The sequence below is a fragment of the Carassius auratus genome, chromosome 31 (assembly GCF_003368295.1).
Source record: "Carassius auratus strain Wakin chromosome 31, ASM336829v1, whole genome shotgun sequence".
Classification (NCBI taxonomy): domain Eukaryota; kingdom Metazoa; phylum Chordata; class Actinopteri; order Cypriniformes; family Cyprinidae; genus Carassius; species Carassius auratus.
Genome location: NC_039273.1, coordinates 27,256,877 through 27,277,044, shown reverse-complemented (window position 1 = coordinate 27,277,044; position 20,168 = coordinate 27,256,877). Strand labels below are relative to the sequence as shown.

Sequence of the window (20,168 nt, the reverse complement as noted above, 5' to 3'; positions counted from 1 at the left end):
CCCACCTCTGTGCATTCAGCTACTTCCTCATAAACATTTAAGGTACCAACATAGACTACGCAAACAGATCACCTCTCCTAATATTGACCTAAGCTATTATCCCAGCCAGACTGACAATGATATTATTTTTTAGAGATGTCCGTCTAGAGATACTCCTCAGGGTTTTGTTTTGCTCCAGGTCTGTCACGGACCAGATCTCACAAAACCACTCCGCTGTATGTCCACTTTGTCCAACAGAGAGTTTTGTGATGAAAACCCACTGACTCACTAAATGAGAGCACAAGAGTCTAGAGACTACAACTGCAGTACAAAACTGTATGGAAAATAGCTGATAATGAATTTCATTATCAATTGGTTGTGTCGCCATTAAATAACTTACACTTTGCTGATATTTTGCTGTACATTTTTCAAATTTAAATGTCTTTTGTTAAATTACATAAGAAAATTAAATGGTAATTTATACACTGGACAAATTTCCTAATATGAAAATATAATAAAATCAATGTCAAGCATTCTTTATATAACATGAAATAAAAAATTAATGTTTTTATTTGACATGCTAATTACAGTAAATAAATACATAAATATTCTAAAATTATATAAATATATAAATTTCCTCATGATTACTGTATCTGTTGTTACTTAATGTCATAATTTGATTAATACATTTAAATAAATAAATGTAATAAAGTTATTAAATGTATCTGATACATAATTACTATTACTATTACAAAAAATAATAATATAATAATTGCATGTAAATAACCTAACAATTATGTTATATAATTAGTCATAATTTCATTGATACATTTTAATAAAAAATAGAAGTAAATACATTTATCTTACACAGATAAAGAATAATTTTTTATTATAAATAAAATATTTAGATAATTATGTTATAAATTAAAAGTCATAATTTAATTGATAGATGTACATAAAAATAAAAGTCAACACATTTATCTTACAAATAAATAAGTAAACCATCAAAATAGTTTGATAAATTTATAAACATGTTAGATACAGCTTACTAAGAAAACTTAAATCGCCTTGCCGAGTTTTTGCATTTATGAGCAATTGTAGAGAGCTGAAGTAAAGAAAACTGCTTGAATAAAATACAGTACCCCAGGGAAATTTACCCTGAGGCACCAATATATGATAAAACACTGCTAAAACGAATACAATGTTGCGCATTATGATCTCAGTGTTGGTTTGATTCACGTTTTAAAACCATTCATGTTTGTTATACTTACATGTACATTGGTTGTAGTTGCAAATGTGACGTCTTCTGTGGCCCTTGGTAACCATATGAATCAAACCCTCCTATAAAGTCAACTAAAGAAATGAGAAAGGGAGAGAAGATGGGGGACAAAAAGAGATAATTAATTGTAGTAAACACTTATTAAGGTTTTCGTTCATTCAAATAAACACTTTAGAATTATGAATCCCATGGGTGTGTCAGTGTGCTAATCATGAGCCCGACCCTCTGTGAGACCGATATCTATGAAGGCCTTTTTCTGGCACGATGCCTGTTGGATTATATGATAGGCTAACATAAAGCAAACTGACAGGATTAACCCCGGACCCCTCTGTGAGGTCCCACCAGATGTTTCAGGCCCTGGAAGCCCAGAGTATCTGGGCTTTCCACAAAGACGCAAAGGTAATAAACTGTTCGATAAAGATCCAGGCTTTGGAAATCAGAGGCTTTTTTCCTAGATCAGCGAACACAGGAGATAAACTGTGGAATTAGCAGAGAGCATCCCTCGTGCATCCCAAACAGAAGGAGAATGGAAAACTGGAACCATTATAATTCTGATAATAGATTTTAGGGGGCACATACCTACAAATCCCTAAATCTATGTTGGTCTCACTGTGGACTTAGACCTTTGTCCTGATCAGTGTTATCTGGTGACCCGCAGAGGTCAGTCTGAAAGCTTGTGCCAGCAGTTTAAACCAGAGTGCTTATTTAGCAGAACCCTGTCTGAATTTCACCTCTCAACATACAGTGATATATGACATCATATCATGTAATTAATCAACAATATATTGGGTCCAGTCTATAATTTGAATGACCTAAAATATTTTTCAAATTCAACCTACATACAAAAATGACAAAGACAACAAAAGAAATAATAATAATAATGTGACACATCAACTTGTATGTTACATGAATTGTTGAAGTTTTAGACTGAAAGGTTCAGATTGGTCTGAAACAGGCCATTATTCAAATTAATAATAATAATGGCCATTACAGAACCATCATTTCAAATTAAACGCGAATTAAAAAATAATGATAATAATAAAAATAACAATAATGTTTTTGAAATTGTTAATCAAACAAAAAATACTGAAGTGTGTTTTACAAAAAAAATATTATTTCAGTTTTTCTACTGCAAGTTTTCACATTTAATTCAATTCAACGTGTTACTTGCCATTTATTTGTAACTGTGAAATTTACAAGCAGTTTCTGAGAGAGAATTGATCATGATCATGAAAACAATGATCATATCAAAAATAAAATTAAGTTGCGCCGAACATTCCCATCTTAATGTCCTTTGCATGAATATGTCTGCAGGGGGTAAATGTTAAAACAGATTGCTTCTGGGCAGATACCATTGTGCTTTTAAACATCTCTGAAAACATTTCAAACAAGTTGTTTCACTGCAGAAATTCTTCCCGGCAATATAATAGGAAATGCTGGGATCACTGATCCAGTAATGACAAAAAAGACAACAACAACAACAACAACAAAAAACTTACAAGCAACATTGACTTTGGGCAAGTGGACAGATCGAGGGTCTCTGGGTCACCTTGAGCTTCAGCATTAGCATTCAAACTTATACAACAACCGTTCCTCGACCCCAACAAAACAACTCAAATAGCTATTTATTCTGTTTTAAGCGACACATCCCAGAAAGGAGGCATTTCTCTGGCACCGGCGCTGCAGGGAATTAGGCTGAGATGGACGTTTTCTCCTTACAGCGTCCATATAGCAAGGCTTTATGAGTTTTATTGTTTTGGCTTCAACCTTCCAAAAGCTTTTCCTCTGACAAAGGCATTTGTAAACGGCACGCGGCGCACAAAGACTATCAGCATGAGCTCCCATCACCCTGCAACCACAAAGCCTGATTGCATATCCCCAAAGGAAAGCCTTAACCTAATTTCCTTGTTATAGATGCAGAAAGTGTTTCCCCACAACTTGCGCCCACCAACACTTCCTTATTCTCTATCTTGCCTTTCCATACTGTCCTGTCTTTAAATGGACCCTGGGAGGTTACCCGTGATAGTAGCTGTAATTACATGCGGACCATGTTGATTGGTTTGAGCTGTTCATTACCTTTGCAGAGGTGCTTCTTGTACTATATTAATTAAAGTCTTAATGGCCAATATGGTGTCCTGATTAGTGTTTCTACATGCCTCAGGGATCAAGCCATCAATATTGTTCACCTGCTTGGAGGATTCAGAGCTTCAGCAATTATATTTCTCAGTGGAATTTTATTGTGCCCACCATGGGAACATCAACGGCACTGATATTCTCTCAACGGATGCTATTGTCACGGTCCAGCCGTGTGCCATTCATCACGAGTGCTCTGGCAGTAGCTCAAACTTAGGCTGCCCATGGACTTATTGGGAGAGACTTTCGAGAGGGATTTCCAATTACACAAAATGTTCTAGAATCTCTCCTGATCACTGACTGAGACAATCAGAACCCCCATTCGACTCCGGGAACACTGCTGAATGATGTTTGGGGAAGTTAACCGATCAGTGTGGCGGCAGAAGTTTTTGTGGCGCAAAGCTTAGCTCATTTGACTAATCTAATGCCAATAAAATGGATTTTGAGAGAGGATGAAATTATTTAGTTTTTGCATGCATCGCTTAGTTGGAGAGTTTTATTCATAAGCTACTCTGAAAAAGGCTAGCAAGTAACAATCCACAAATTTATAAGGATTCTGATTTAAGATGGTCTTTTCCAACAAAGGAACTATATTTAATGTTCAGGAAGTACTTCGCCCAAATATGAAAAATCTGTCAAAATAATTTCCTGTGTGAGGATATATATATATATATATATATATATATATATATATATATATATATATATATATATATATATATATATATATATAAATAAATATATATATATATATATTATTATTATTATTATATATAATTTAAGGTTGCAATAACAAAATTAACATTTGAAATGTTACAAATATTACTATTAAATAAATGGTGTTCTTTTGAACTTCCTATCTAAAAATCTTGAAAAAAAGTATCACGCTTTTTACAAAAACATATGTGTTTTCAACATTGATAATAATAAGAAATAATAATAAAAAAAAGGGTTGTGCTCTAGCTTGGACCAACATGCCAGTGAACTCATGCATAAAAACCCATTTACACACAAATATTCTGCATTAATGGACCATCATGCTACACTGGATGGATTCTGCCACAGGGCTCCCTCTTCGTGATCTTAACATGTAGTGACGGCACTCCGTTTAATGAGAGGCTGGCCCTCCAAATGTGGCCATACTTAATTACATTCAGAGTGAAGTCTAATGATTCTGATTACGAACTGATTAAATGCAATAAAAAAAGAGTACAAAAAAGAGGGATGCCTAACAAATAAACAGCCACAAAAACACACTTTTACAACTCTCTCTCTCTCTGTCAGTCAGTTTTAGTTGCTTGGTTATGAGAGAATGATGAGAACAGGGAAAATAAGGCTCGACTCTGCAAGAGAACAACAGTATTGATCTTTTATGCCAGTATTAGGCTGCATATCCTTTGTTATTGTAGCTATTCCTCAAAAGACTCTCCTAAGAAAAAAGTTAAAAGCATCTGAGAGCAAAACACATTAAATGAATAGTCTGTCATGTTTCTTTCTTCTGTAAAACAAAAATGGGGAAATGTTGAACAATGTAGAGCCCACAGTTTTTAATATAATGGAAGTGAAACAACAAAAAAACTACACTAAAAGTATCATAAAAGTGGTGCATATTACAAGTTTTATGGAGCCATATTATGGCTTTGTGTTTTCCTGTGTGTGCTCACCAAAAAAAGTAAGGCAAACTGGTTTGCATACACTATAGTGAGAAAATTTTGGGTGAACAAAATATAAGAAATATTATAAATCATTGCAACTTCTATCCTCATTATTGTGCTTTCTAAACTTTTGACAGGACAAGGAGGTGACACGAGCGAAAGACCCATGTGTCTCAGCATGGTGGTAAGTGTGATCGCCTGAGCACTACAAATGCAACAATTGTCTCCTTGCTTTAAAACACTAGGCCACAGGCTGGTCGTTTGGGATCAATAAAAGCAATCTCTTAGATCCTGCAACATCTAAATTCAAATGTTTACAGGGGCATTCAAACTAGGATAAAGATCTGCCACCAAGAGCTATGTCTATGTCAGTGCTTCATTACCACAGGAAACAAATATTCCCCATATTAAAGCATACATTTTATATATATATATATATATATATATATATATGCATCTTTACATCTTTAGGTTGTAAACTAAAAACATGTCTAAATTTTGTCTTATTAGTTGCTTCTTTCAAACGACAAACACACACACACACACACACACACACACACACACACACACACACACACACACACACACACACACACAGAACATTCAGATTTAAGTATTCAGCAGCCACGTAGTATAAATATAACTGATATCTTTTAAGCAAGCATTATTTATTTGAGCGTAAGCCAAACCTTCATTAAAAAATAAACAAAAACAAACTCATAACTGAATTATGAAGTATACTCACAGCTGTCCTCCTCTTCTGAAATGAGCTTCACAACATAACAGGCATAGATGAACCCAGCAAGCTGTGAAGAGAACAGAAAACCACATTGATTAGAATAATCAACTCTACTAATCAATTTGCCTATATTAAGGTTAAGTGTAGTGCACCTAATAGATCTGGAAAAAGAATGTTTCCCACAATCATTCCTAGCACTCTTTTGCAATGGTAAATGTCGACTTTGTTAAAATAAAAATAAAAACTTTTAGCACATATACACATTTAAAATGTACAGTTTTCCCTTTCAAGAAAGAGCATTATTGAGGAATCTTCGTTCAATGCTCTTAAAAAAAATCTCTTTAGAATGACACTGTCCCTTCCAAATAATGATTTTGCTCTGACTTCCTCTGTCAACAGAAAATACATCAACAAAGGAAATAAAACAGTGTGTCAACCCAATTCATGTGGTCATTATATCAGAATAAGCAAACAAACCATTAGAGAAAACCATTAGTGGTCCATTCGGTTAATTGGAGAGAAAAAAAAAAACAGTAGAAAAAATTTGCTCATATGTTCTGCTTAAATGAGAAAATATGTAAAAAGAATGAAGAGATCAAAGATGGAGAAAGGTTGGCTTATTTTCATTGAGACGAGAGCTTGACATCAAACTGAGACACTGCCACAGGAAATGGGTCTTTAGAGCAATGAGGACAAAGTGAAGCAGAAATGTTGGATCCTCATCCTCACTGCCGCTCCAAAATACAGCACTACTGAATCATAGAAGCACAAAGGTCCTATTTTCCTAGCTCTGAATCACTCATCAGCATCCATGTTTAAAGACAAAGGTCGGTGGCGGGCTTGGGACTTCAACAGCCATTAAGAAGGATGAATGTGAAACGATGATGAAAAGATCGCACCAGAATATTGAGTACTGTAAACACATTTAATGGACAGACAAAAGACTTGGATCTCTCCGAGCAGACTCTTTAAAATGCCCAGGGAGCACTGCTGGGCTTTTTATAAACTCTCTTCATCAGAGAACCATGTTGTTGTGTTAGACCGGTGATTTTATAGAACCGGACTGATTAGAAGTCTCTGATCAAATCAAGACAAATGATAGAGTGGGACAGCTTGAACTCCCATTGTCTGCACTGCCAAAATAAGGTCTACAAGACCAGTGCTGTGGGAAACTCAGCAACAATAAAACCCTGGTTACATAATCAGATCTATGAGGTTTTTCCAATATGGTAATTTTAGTGGTTACTGTATACATATAGATGGTTAATTATATATAGCATAAATATTTTTTATAGAGAATAATGATTTGAAATATATTGCATTAATTAATATTACATATTAAACTATTTTAATATAATTATAAAAATATTAAATAAATACACAGTAGTTTACATTTGAATTGGATCAAAATCTTTCATCAGAGTTGTCCTAAAACCAAAACCATTCACATTCTTGTCGTAGGACAACTTTGATGAACGTCAAATGATGACTTCTGTATAATGGTTTTAAATATATTAAATGACTGAAATTGGAAACCTGCATCAAAGCAGTAGTGAATTTGCTCTGTCTTGAAAGCTGCATTTATTTGATAAAAATACAGTAAAAACAGTGCTACTGTGAAACAGTATTGAAATTCGATAATCTATTTTCTATTTTAGTATATTTTAAAATGTTGTTTATTCCTGTAATAATAAAGCTGAATTTTCAGTAGCTAATATTCAGTGTCACTTGATCCCTCAGAAATCATGCTACCCTGTAAAAAATCCCACTAATTCAACTTAAAAACTTTTCAACCGTCATTTCAACTTAAATTACATTTTAAGCTGACTTAAAAATTCAAGCTGAATTTCATAGAATTTATACAATTGTTTATTATTGTTCAATGTATTTTGATGATTTAAAGCAATATAACAGTTTAAATTGAACATATCGTTTTTTACAGTGTGATATCAGATCTTAATCTTTTGAATGGTAACATACGTTGGACAGATCAACATTTTAAAAAATCACTTTGAATGTGAAAATTTTTTGCAAACCAATCAAATCACTTCCATTAAGGACAAAAGAGACATCTGGACAGAAAAACGTAACACAAAATAACTTAACCCAATTCACGTTATTTTTTAAAGTAACATTCCCCAACACAGTGCCCCAGTTGTGCTGAGAGCAAATGTACTTTGACATACTGCTAAAAAGGCCACCCAGACTTAAGATTATAATTAAGAGGATGAGCGTCATTTGCTCTTCTATGAGATACAAACTTGTGTCCCCTCAAGGAATGCTCTAGAATGCGGACGTGTTTACAAGACTGTTTATGTATCGCCATTTCTTATCATTTGAGCAGTTAATTTAACTAAATGAACAGAGCAAACAGTCCAGGACTGCATTCCCGGTCCAGTCCCTCTGGATAATCACAGTACGGCGGTAAATGGGAGGAAAAGCAGATTTAGGATTCTGAGAATACCTCAAGGTCTTGCTCTCATTTACACTGAATAATGTACCACTCCCTCCTCCTTCCGAGTGGCAGTACCGAGCATGGGGCCGTGCTCGCACACATGCAGTCCGTATCGAGACAGGGTCATTTACATAATATCACACAACTATGCTGTATCCAAGGAACCGGGAACCAAAATACTGTCTGACCCAATGTGCTGAGCTAAGGCAACACCACACTGGGCCAGAGAGTATTTTGGTTCCCGGTTCCTTGGATACAGCACCCAGTGAGGGTAAGGAGGCAATGGAAGATGTGTGTTTGCGTTGGAAAAGAGGCAGATTAGGGTTCAACTTCAACGCACACAATACAGGCTGCTCTTTTGATTACCTGATGCTATCATTTGCCCATTGTGTTTACAAAATATGTAAACCAAATTAGCAGGATGTAAATACAGCCTGCACTAGCTGTGTGATGAAGAGCGGTGAAAAAAGACAGCAATGATTTATATTTATATATTGGCCAAAATATATCTCAAATACATGCTAAATATATGTTTTAAACAGCACAGCTGAAGGAATTTTATTTTTAATAATTTTTAATTAGTTAAAAATTAAAATGGCAAAGAATTACAAAATATACTTCAAAAGGCAGATACATAAACACATATATTTTGGGAAAAACAAGTTAGATTGATAATATGTAAAAAAAAAAATGACCAAATATATATGAGATCATGTAAAAAACTGAAACTTATTAAAAATATGTTTAAGTAAATATACAAAATCTACAATAGTTATATATAGGAACACCAGTCCAGTATTATATACAATGCCCTCTACTAATATCTGCAAATATGAGCAAAGGTGGTTGTGAAAATAAATTAGCCTTGTTTATCCTTTCGAGCTTTCATTCAAAATATTCACAAAATATAACCTTTTCATTGAAGTTAAACAATTGAAAGGAAACTCAGATTATAAAAATAAATGTTTTTCTCCAATGCATGTTGGCCACAATTATGGGCACCTCTAGAAATTCGTATGAGTAAAATATCTCTGAAGTATTTTCCCATTCATATTTACATTTTTTGGCACACCAGGGTGACTAGGAGCATGAAACTGTCCAGCCATGACTTCTTGTTTCAAAGGATTATAAATATGAGGAAAACAAAGGACAAAATCCTTTAATCATCCGCCACAAGGAGTAAAACCAAAGAGTGTAGTTCTGATGTGCAGAACAAGACACACACACACACACACACACACACACACACACACACACATACACACGCACACACACACACAAACACACCTATATTTCAGAACAAAAATGGCCAAATATTTAAACTCTATAGTAATAAGTTTGTTTTAATTAATTTTTAAACCTACAATAACTAACTATATACATTTTGGCCATTTATAAGTTTTGAAATATAGAAAATGAGTTCACACACACACGCACGCACACACACATACACACACGCACGTGCACATGCACACGCACACGCACACACACACACACACACACACACACACACACACCTACACACCCACACCATATAGCCTAATATTTTTTTTTTTTCCAGAACAAATTAATTGCTAAAATTGGTTTCTCTGAAGTGGATCTAAATGGCACTTCAGATGTAGATACTGTGCCACCTCTGCATTGCGAACACATTTCATTCGATTAGTATCAGCCCTATAGTGTCTTACTATTTGACTTCATTGATTAAATTTAAGAATTTGACAAAAGATAATGCACACATTAAATTAAGTTATAAAAATGCCTTATAAGGATAAAAATGCCCATAAAAGATAAAAAAAATCTATTTAAACTTAAAAGTAAATTTCTGGTACTACTGCAAACTAACCAACTCACTGAGTATGAAGAATATCAAAAGCTTTGGCAGTCAGCTGTACACGGCGGTCCTAAACCTGCAAAGTTACCAGCAAAATATTGTCTAATTATCGTTATCAAGAAAAAAAAATCCCAAATATGTTGAGATATCACTTTCTGTCATCAACACACACTTATGTCACTTATTTAACTTGAAATCAGAGCCAAGAAAAATACTTATTTTATTGAGGCTGACATTACTGACCGGTCAGTGGTCACACTGTAAATAGAAGATCAAGTAAAGCTCTATCCATTGTGGGATACTGTATTCTACACAGTGAGCTCTGTCACATCTGGATACTCCATAAACAAAGAAAATGTACATCGTTCAGAAATTAGTAATAATGAGAAATGAGAATAAGAGTTGCACGGTGAGCAGCTCAGACCAGTACACTCATTCACAGCCACAGATATGCTGTTGTATTGTGTTCTTTCTTCCTCTGCCATGTCATTCCCAATAGACATGACTAAATTTAGATTCTATACATGTGAATAATACATGCAGGGTTTCTAAGGAGGTGCTAAATAATTGAGGATGCGTCTGGGAGCAACGATTGATCTCGATGCAAGTATCTTAAAGTTGAACCTCACGTACAAGCTCGCTCATTCTTCATCGACTGCAGTTTTGATGAATGAGTTTTAATGTTTAATATGTTTATCTTCAAAGAATGGAGCAAATTCACAATGAAAAAAAGCTGGTTCGGCATGTTAAGAACATCTGCCACAAAGACACACAGAAACAGGCTACACGTCTTACATAACACAGAATAGCAAACATCCTTCTGTGTACTGATTCACATTCACAACAAACAGAATAAAAAACAAACTCTCATTTTAAGTGACTATGAAGAAACACAATACATAGGAAAACACAAACATGTACAGCATTATTGGAAACAGGAGAGAATTGTGACTTCGGAAATGGCTTTATAGTCACTTTCCACACAAGTTCATTGTTTGATCAGCCTAGTACAAACACTCAAGCTTGAAATATCATACAATTTAGCCAGTCACCATTTAGTAGTTTCCCTGATATCTAATATATATATATATATATAAAAAGTGCAGTTCTGCTAATTTTATTTGACGGTTATTCCCGTAAATTTTGCTTTTCACAAGCCTTTTTCATTCCTCTCTTTGACCCTGATCAAAAAGTCAAAATGTCCAAATATGCAATATTATAATACAACTGTTTAAAAGTTTGGGGCCAGGAAGAGTTTTTAAAATTAAATTTATCCTTTCATTTTGCAAGCAGGCATTGATCATGTGAGACTGAAAACTGAGTAATGGCTGGTAAAAATTCAGCTTTGCCATCACATGAATAATTACATATTAAATTACAAAACAACTCTTTAAACTGTAATATTATTTCACAATATCACTCTTTTTGTTGTATTTTTGGTCATATATATAAAAAAAATCCTTGGTGGGCCTAGGAGCCTTCTTTCAAAAACGTACCAACCTAGCAAAAAATCCTTCTTCATCTTCTAAAACCTTTTGATGACTGGTGTTCTTATATATTTCTTCACGTTCACTAAGATCAGTTTCTTAGATAACCTACTTTCTTTCTTTCATTTTTTTTCTGGGCAGAATCACATGGCTTAATCAATTTCGTATGTCGACACAGCATCAGTCAACCCATTTCTGTGCCAGTGTGGATGTCTGCTTCAAACTGTGCTCTCACACTTGGCGGCTTGGACTAATTCACGTCCTTGACTTCCTCCTCGGGCGCTGGGCCTCTCTCCAGGTGGGCTGCTCACTCCTGGCTTTTATAGACTGCGCTAGTGAGCTACTTAACATGCCAACAATCACCCATGTCTTGATGCACACCAAACTTCTTCTGCAATCTACCAAGTGCAAACACTTATTCGGGGCAGTCGGAATTGTGTGTGTGTTTTTTTTAAACAACACTCAAGGGTGAATGGTTTATGCACTTTTTATGATATTATTTAGATAGCCGTTTATAGCGGCCGTGTTCTTGTAAAATGTGGATAGCTGACAAAGAAATGCTGAAATAGATTGCTGTCTGGGTTGTTTTATTGGGTGAGAGGGGAAGTAATGTCTTTTTTTATGAGTCTTCGTGGTAAAGTCAAACACTTTTTTCAGTAAATCGGTCCTGTTTTCAAATGGATGGAGTGTTGCTTGGCTCAAAGCCAAGAGAATACCACAAAGACGTCTAATGCCTTTGATTAGCTCTAGCTCAAGGACGCAGATGCTATAAATGCAAAAAATCTAACTTTTCAGGAGAACGACAAACAAGAGCTACTCTACACTACTCAAAAAACTCGCATTTGCATCGTCAGTGGCAAATTCTTTAAATATGAAAACATACTTACAGGATGTGAGTCAGAACAGCTGGCATTGTATGCTACTCTTCCAGGATCAGGAAACAGTCCTCCATAAAATGCACTGCACACATCTGTATATTTGATTTGAACTGTTTTGGAACAGTGTTAAATATAACTTACCCACTGATTTCTAGTTGTGTCCTCTTTTGGAAGGCCAAACTAAATATTTTCGCTTTCACAATGAAGCACACAGCATCTCCACGACATGACGGCGGCAATATACTACAGAGAGAATCTAAGTTGCGTCTTTTTTCTTTGCGTGAACATTTAGGTGGTGTTATGCAAATCTCCCAGACAGTGACATAAACATGTGGGGGCATGTTTAAACGAGGTCTTTTAGGAGGGGGTGGACGAGTCTTAACTTTTATAAAGAATATCTCTTTGGGTTTGAGACTTTAGTCTTTACAACTTTAGGGATCTTATCTATTCACTAACAGCTTTTAACACACCAAAGAGAAAGACAATCTTGAAATTGCATCATATGACCCCTTTAAAGCTGTGACATGAGCAAGCAAATTGTTGTTCATGCAGCTGACAAAAGTGTTTATTTCTACTTTTAAAGCTGCATCTGTTAACATTATTTCATGCACTATGAACAAGCATCATTTTAACAACGTGTTTGACTGTAAGTGTTTTAATTGGATCATTTGCTGTGGGCTACACCAGTACCAGACATGCCATCTTTGACCTTCTTACTGTGCCACCATCAGTCTTAAAACAGAATGTGTCAAATGAACAAAAGAATTAAACATTCAAAGCCTCATTTACAATTCAGATCATCTCAAATAAATTTCAGACTATTTCCAATCACAGGCACAAACACTGATCGTTTGTTAAAAAATTACAAATTATTTAGTCCTTGTGCTTTCGGACAGTCACTTTTTGACCCATTTGCACAATCCCCTCACTGCCTTTAGTCCTCGGAAGAAATCAATTTCAGTGCTGACCTCCTTGGGCCTTGACCACATGGCTGTTAATCTGAATTAGACGCAGTACATTAGTGTAGCTAAGGCCACACTATACCTCGGAGCTAGCAAAGAGAAGTCTTGTTAGCAATGCTAAATGAACCTTTTAAGCTTTTTAATCATGGCTAAGAACTTCCTTAATTCACTGCCTTGAGTTCTCAATATCAATATCAGAATTAACTCTCTATCTATTTCTGCCAACGTTTTTCTAAAAGGCAGCAATCCATGAGTCAATGCTACACGCCAAGAGTTTGTGCTTTGTTGACAAATGGCATAATTGGCAATGTTATTACGGAAGAAACACAAAAAAGGGAGTAAAGCAGGCAATTTCATCACAACTGCTTTGATTTTCAAATAACACATCACACCCAATATTCCACTTTCACAATTGAGCAGGCACTTAGCCAGAGGGGATAAGCTTCTCCATGACACAGTAACACCCGATGCTCATAGAGGAAGCTCTTCTTGAGAAGAGACACACAACACAGACCTCCACAGACTGCAGCGCTCCAGAGAACATGTTGGTGAACCTGCCGTGGCAAGATAGGTAGATAGATAGAACTTACTATTTACTATTTCTTATTTATAACATACAAGATTCACAATGGCCATGTTTTTCTTTTAGGGTGAATAAAAAAAAAATGTATAGGGATTAAGATTTTGCATGAAAAAATTAAACCAATTTATTTGTAATTATAAATATTAATACATAATAATTCCCACAAGCTTCTGATTATTGCAACTTAGCATTACTAACTATTAAACAAAAAATAGTCTAACACTTTTTTTATTATTAATAAAAGATTCATTAAATTAAAGATGAAGAGTATCATTTTCATTTAACCAGCAGAACCAACATTTTTGCTGATCACTTATGGTCTTTAATTAGTCAATAAATATGAACTGCGATTCTACAATTATTGCAGTTCAAAACTGCTATATATTGTGATTTTTGTTTGCTTTTATAACTTGAGACTAGGGGTGGGAATCCCTAGGCACCTTATGATTCGATTTGTTTATGATTCAGAGATCTTTGATGTTATGATAAAATGAATTTCAAAACATCTTGTTGCACCATTTTCTTCTATAGACTTATTTTTCCTCACTTTATGACTATGGTACATTCAAAGCAAATAATCTGTAATGATTACAAATATCACATGATCATTTTTATGTCAAAGGAGTTGACAAAACTAATTATAGCTTCAAAACATACAAGCAAATATACTGTAAAGTAAACATTCAGTATCTGAGAGTGCTTTAAGTATCTGAAAGTTTACAGACAGTTGCAATTATGGGTCTTTCTTTTTTTCATTATTATTGCTGTTTGATTATTACTGATGATGTCATAGACAGTGGCAGCTTTAATAGTCTAATTTATTTGTACATTTTTTGAAAAATACTAAAATTTTTAAATGATTGTACAGAAAAAATAAAAATAAAAATTTAGCTTTAAAAGCTAAATTTAAAAACTAAAATGTATACTATGATGTATAAATAATAATAATAATAAAAAAACATCATGAAAATTGTAGGGGGAGGGAAGTTGTTTAATTAAATGTTATTAAAAAAAATATGCAAAAATGTGATTAAAGAAAATGACACACATCACTTTCAATGCATTTCATTAATTACCAAATAACAGGAATATGAATATATTGAAAATCATCAATGAAGAACTCAGTAGGTTAGTTGTGTATAGGTTTATACTGTTTTACTTCATTGTTGTATGTCTGTATTTATGTAGCACTGTGGTCCTGTGAGCCACGACATTTCGTTGCACTGTATGTCCCCAAATGCAGCAGAATGACTATAAAGCTCAACTTGAACTAAAATATAAAATAATATCCTTTATAGGTAGGTAACTTCTTCATTCCTGCTGTAAGGGATTTATGGATTTCAACTCATGTGTTTCTGCTTCAATTTTACTGGCTTCAGCATAGTTGCATTTCCTGCTTTTCCTTCATTTGATGCTAATTCATATCGTGACCCTGAGCTCTCAGCTCCATTGTGCCTGGATTGATTGTCTGCTGTAAAATCAGACTCTCTAAGTAAAGAGCATAATTGCTCTTTGTTTACAGTAATGAATTCAGACATCTTATTGATCTTGACCAAATAATGTTTGAATACCTGCTCAGCACATCGGCTGCCAAGAGTGCCAAAGGCCTGGAGCACGATGGTGCACAATTGCTTGCATTTCCAGTTTTCCACTGTGCAAAGTGACAAAAGCGCCACCAGGAGTGGATCTTCTGAGTTGTGACCTCCATAACGAATGGCATAAAACATACAAATCAAAATGGCAGCCTTATGAGCTTTTTCAGACAGATGAAGCAAGCAAGAAGGAGAATTTGTGCACTGAATAGGACACATGACATAACGCTTGGCAGACCTCATGGCCTCCTGACATGTTAGAAGGAAAAGATGGGTGGTGGGCAGGTGTCCAGCTGAGATCGAGAGGTCAGACAGCACTCGGAGCAAAATCTGCAACGACTCTCAAATAAATGCTTCAGTGACCTCCTGAAGACCTCCATCAGTAATGACAATTTTATAACACACCAGAGATATTTCCTGTCCTGCTGTATAACTGGGTAAGTGAAAGGTTCTATCCTGAAAAACAGAGGAACAGACAAAAGGATTTAAAGCTGAAGCCCGCAGGTGGTGGGTAGGTTGATATTAGATGGAGAGGCTAGTGGAAGGTTAAAAAACCCTTGCAAGTTATTCCAGTAAATAAATGACATGTTTGTTTTGACAGGGTTTTGGAATCATTTCTAACATAGAAAACTACATCTCTGCCTACAATAACAGATGACAGACAGCTAGTTGGTTTCAGTCTGACAACTGAGTCCAGCCAATAATGTTGTGCATCATACGTGTAGAACATTGATCTGGTCCAGACTCTGATGTGTGAGGGAAAGGCAGGCTTCTTAAAGTTATTCACCACACAAGTTATTAATCTGTCAGAGTATTCAGACGAGATAAGCTTCTAAGGATTTTAACAAATCATTTTTTTGCTGGATTTCTCTGTAACTTCAGAGCTGAAAAACACATTATGTGTGATATATATACACACACACTGAATGAGTGACGTGAAATACAGCTAAGTATGGTGACCTATACTCAGAATTTGTGCTCTGCATTTTACCCATCCAAAGTGTGCACACACCCGCGCACACACACACACGTGGGGTTCGATGCTTTGCTCAAGGGCACCTAAGTCATGGTATTGCCAGCCCAAGATTTGAACCCACAACCCTAGGGTTAGGAATCAAACTCTCTAACCACTAGGCCATGACTTCCTACAATTAGCTGTAACCTGGCTCAGAGGAAGACAGGACCTAGTGGTCAACTGGCTTTTTGACAGCCGATGCCGATATCTGGCAAAGCAGGGAAAGCACATCTCGTGCGCCGTCAAAATAAAAGTGTTCCCACCTCAAACACATCGGCCAAACAGAAAAACTTATCGGCCGATGCCGATATTTGAAAACTAACAGGAACCATGTCTTTATGGTAATGCTGTTGAAAGTATACAGCAGCACATATATTTATTGTCCACATGTTGCTGCACAGACAAAAATAATAATAAAAGAATTGCATCACAAAGACATTACTACACAAACACCCTAACAGCACAAAAAAGGGTGCCGAAAGCAAAAATTCTATCCCAAGAATTTTCTATCCCAGTATATACTATATAACCAGCTCTGCCAGCTGACTCCTGTCAACCTTCTGCTCATGTCGTGTGTGATGTTATAGTAATAGGGCTCTGCCATTCAGTCATAGTCGCTGATTTGTCTGACTTATCAGATGAGATACTCGGCCACGTCAGCCAGGCAGACGATATCAGACCTCCTGTCACTCAGCCGTGGCCTGCGTCATTACTCACTCCACCAGAGTGACGGAGAAAAAGAAAAGACAAGAAAGAGAATGAAAGGGGTCAACAACTGGATAAAAAGAAACAAAAATAAACTTTGAATAAGATCACTGCCTAGTGTTGACATTTACAAGAGCTGATGACAATCGCCTGCTCCACTGGCATCTGCCAAGCTGATGATTTGCTGAACACAACTCATCCTTGTCACCAAATTATGTCTTGAATCGAAATTGGTGATAGAATTCCATGGAGGTCTTGAGGGATTGGCAATTAATGAGGTCCATTGATTTTCTTCTCCTCTGGGTATTATGTTTTGTCAAAAGAGTTAGGTCTTCTTTAGGTGCTCCATAAATCGTTCATTGACTGACAGCTTAAGAAAAGTTATTATTGTTTCAGTATAAATGCTAAAGGATGTTTACATCTGCATAATGGCTAATGGGAGATGGAAGCATCCATTTTTTAATGCCTCTTTTAAGGAGTTTTAACAGAAGAAAGTTCAAAACGAGTGATCTAGAGTCCCAATAGTGAGATTAGCTGAAACATTTTCAATGTTGGAGAAAATCAACATTATAGTACATCACAAACAAACAAACAAATGCAGAATCCAGTTTTGGTCAAATAAACTATTAATAACTTTTTTTTTTATTATAATTATTTATTTATTAATGTATATATATATTTTTTATTATTGGTTAATTTAAAAATAAGTAAATAAATATGTTTATTTTGCATTAATTCAAATTAAAAATATATAAAAATATAAAATATAATTTTTATTTATTTAACTAAATTATTTAATTTAATAAAATGCAAAGCATTCTACCATCAGACTAGGAATTAATGGATCAAAGGGCTTTACCAAAAATATATAGTAAGTTTGACTAGTGAGTTTATTTATTTATTTATATTTTAGCTCTATTTTTTATATGCTTTGAAGGGGATGATTTTAGAGGCAAAACTTCTCAGAGAGGCTTTTACTGTCAGTAACACAACTCTTTTTGCGATGCTTTGAAGCAGCACATTTCATCCCCTTTAAAGCACCTCTGCTGCACTCAAAGATAGATAAATAACAATGCACACAGTACATTTCAGGGCAATTACTGTTGGACAATTCACAGTGTGTGTGTGTGTGTGTGTGTGTGTGTGTGTGTGTGTGTTCACTGCTCTGTGTTTGTGCACTTTGGATGGGTTAAATTAGGAGCACGAATTCTAAGTATGGGTCACCATACTTGGCTTAATGTCACGTCACTTTCAAACCAAAACATGTATCTGAACATCCTTACACTGGATCCAGCTTGCTGACCTTATTTCAGATAAAAAGTTAGAAAAATCACGGATAATCCTTTTAGCCTTGATGCAATGACTGCATCCAGTTTGATTCAGTGTTTGTCTTTTCTCATTCGATGTGGCACATATTTCCCTCACGAACCTGGCACTCACCTTTCCTTCATTTTTCTTTCCATTGCCACAAATAGCTCAGAACAATGGGCATAGAAATGAACAGCAGAAGGTGAGACATGTCTAGGTTCAGCTGTTGAAATATATGTGTGAGCTTGGGATACCAATCAGTCATTCTGATAATTCAGAAAGCAAGTAGCATTAAACCGGCTACACTCAAGGATAGCAAGGATCTCCCTCAATGCATCTTAAGAGACACCAGATCGGGAGAATTGTTAGCACACAGGGCGTTATGCAAATTATACCTCTTGATCAATAGGCTTAATATGAAAAGGGTACATAAAACACAGGAAAGCTGGGCTATTAATAAGGCAAATATGATACAGACAGCTTTAAACAGGGTGTAAGACATTGAGGAAATCTCTTATCAAGAAGGCTTGTACATTAATACTAACAATGGACCCAGGAACAATGCTCCTAACTAAAAAAATACATACTAATTAAGGCTATGTATTCACAATATATTTGTTAATTATGCAACATTATTGCTTTTTATTTGCCCATTAAGTTCCCCCATTATATTAGTTTTGCTGAGTGTCTAACAGAGTCACTAAACACTTTTAAAAACACTTTAATTTATCCCCCTTTACTCATACTGCAGAAAAAGTGGTTCAATAACGTTGAATGTTACAGGGACTGATTATTGCAAAGGCAGATCCCACTGTGTTCTGGTTAAATAATTTTTAAATTTAATTAAAATAAATAAATAAATGCTTTAAATAATAATAATAATAATAATAATAAATGTTAAAATATTTACAATCAAATTTAAATTAATTATTTAATTAAAATAAGTAAATATGTAATACTAGTACCATCAAGTCCTGCAGAGCATAATGATAACATAAATGATGGAAAATAAGGCTTGATTGATTATGACAGTCACTGCTAACGTTCACAGAAGCTCATCAGTATAGCTGCTCATAGAGGCTTTAATTAGGCTGGACTCTGGATACTCCTGCCTGTTGAGAAGCGCACAGGTTTGGGACAAGTATAATAACGAAAAGGAGGTGACTCAAAATCACCAGCTGTCAGAAGACAGCATAAGTCCTACAAACTCGGCATGACCCAGTCATCTGCACGAGAACCGAGACTGGGGCTTGACACAAACAGGGACTAGCTGAGATTTCGGTTAGCATATGTCATGCTGCACAGCCATGACAGCACCAGGGATGAGAATACACCCAGTGACCACATTACAGAAATTATCATGACGTGAAATTTTCAGCCTGAAGCTGCTCACTATCATTACTGTACAGACTGTGAAACAGAGATGGTATTTAATATTTAAAACACAATGCAAGATTAATAAAAAGCAATCGCATGATGTACTCATTGCAGCTCCTAGTGTGCCAACTTGCTGTCTACATAGATAACTAACTTCTGAAGCAACAGTGAAACCCCATAAATGAAA

The 20,168-nt window shown here is 35.3% G+C and overlaps 1 protein-coding gene across 1 annotated transcript in view; it reads right to left on the bottom strand.

The window, feature by feature from the left end:
* Positions 1-1,246: 1,246 nt before the first annotated feature.
* LOC113051019 (sodium/potassium-transporting ATPase subunit beta-1-interacting protein 2-like) overlaps positions 1,247-20,168 on the bottom strand; it is a 34,143-nt gene continuing 15,221 nt past the window's right edge. The window contains exons 2-3 of the mRNA XM_026214605.1: positions 5,792-5,852; positions 1,247-1,332 (exon numbers count right to left, since the gene is read on the bottom strand). Coding sequence (XP_026070390.1) covers positions 1,247-1,332; positions 5,792-5,852 — 147 coding nt within the window. The remainder of the gene's footprint in view (positions 1,333-5,791; positions 5,853-20,168) is intronic.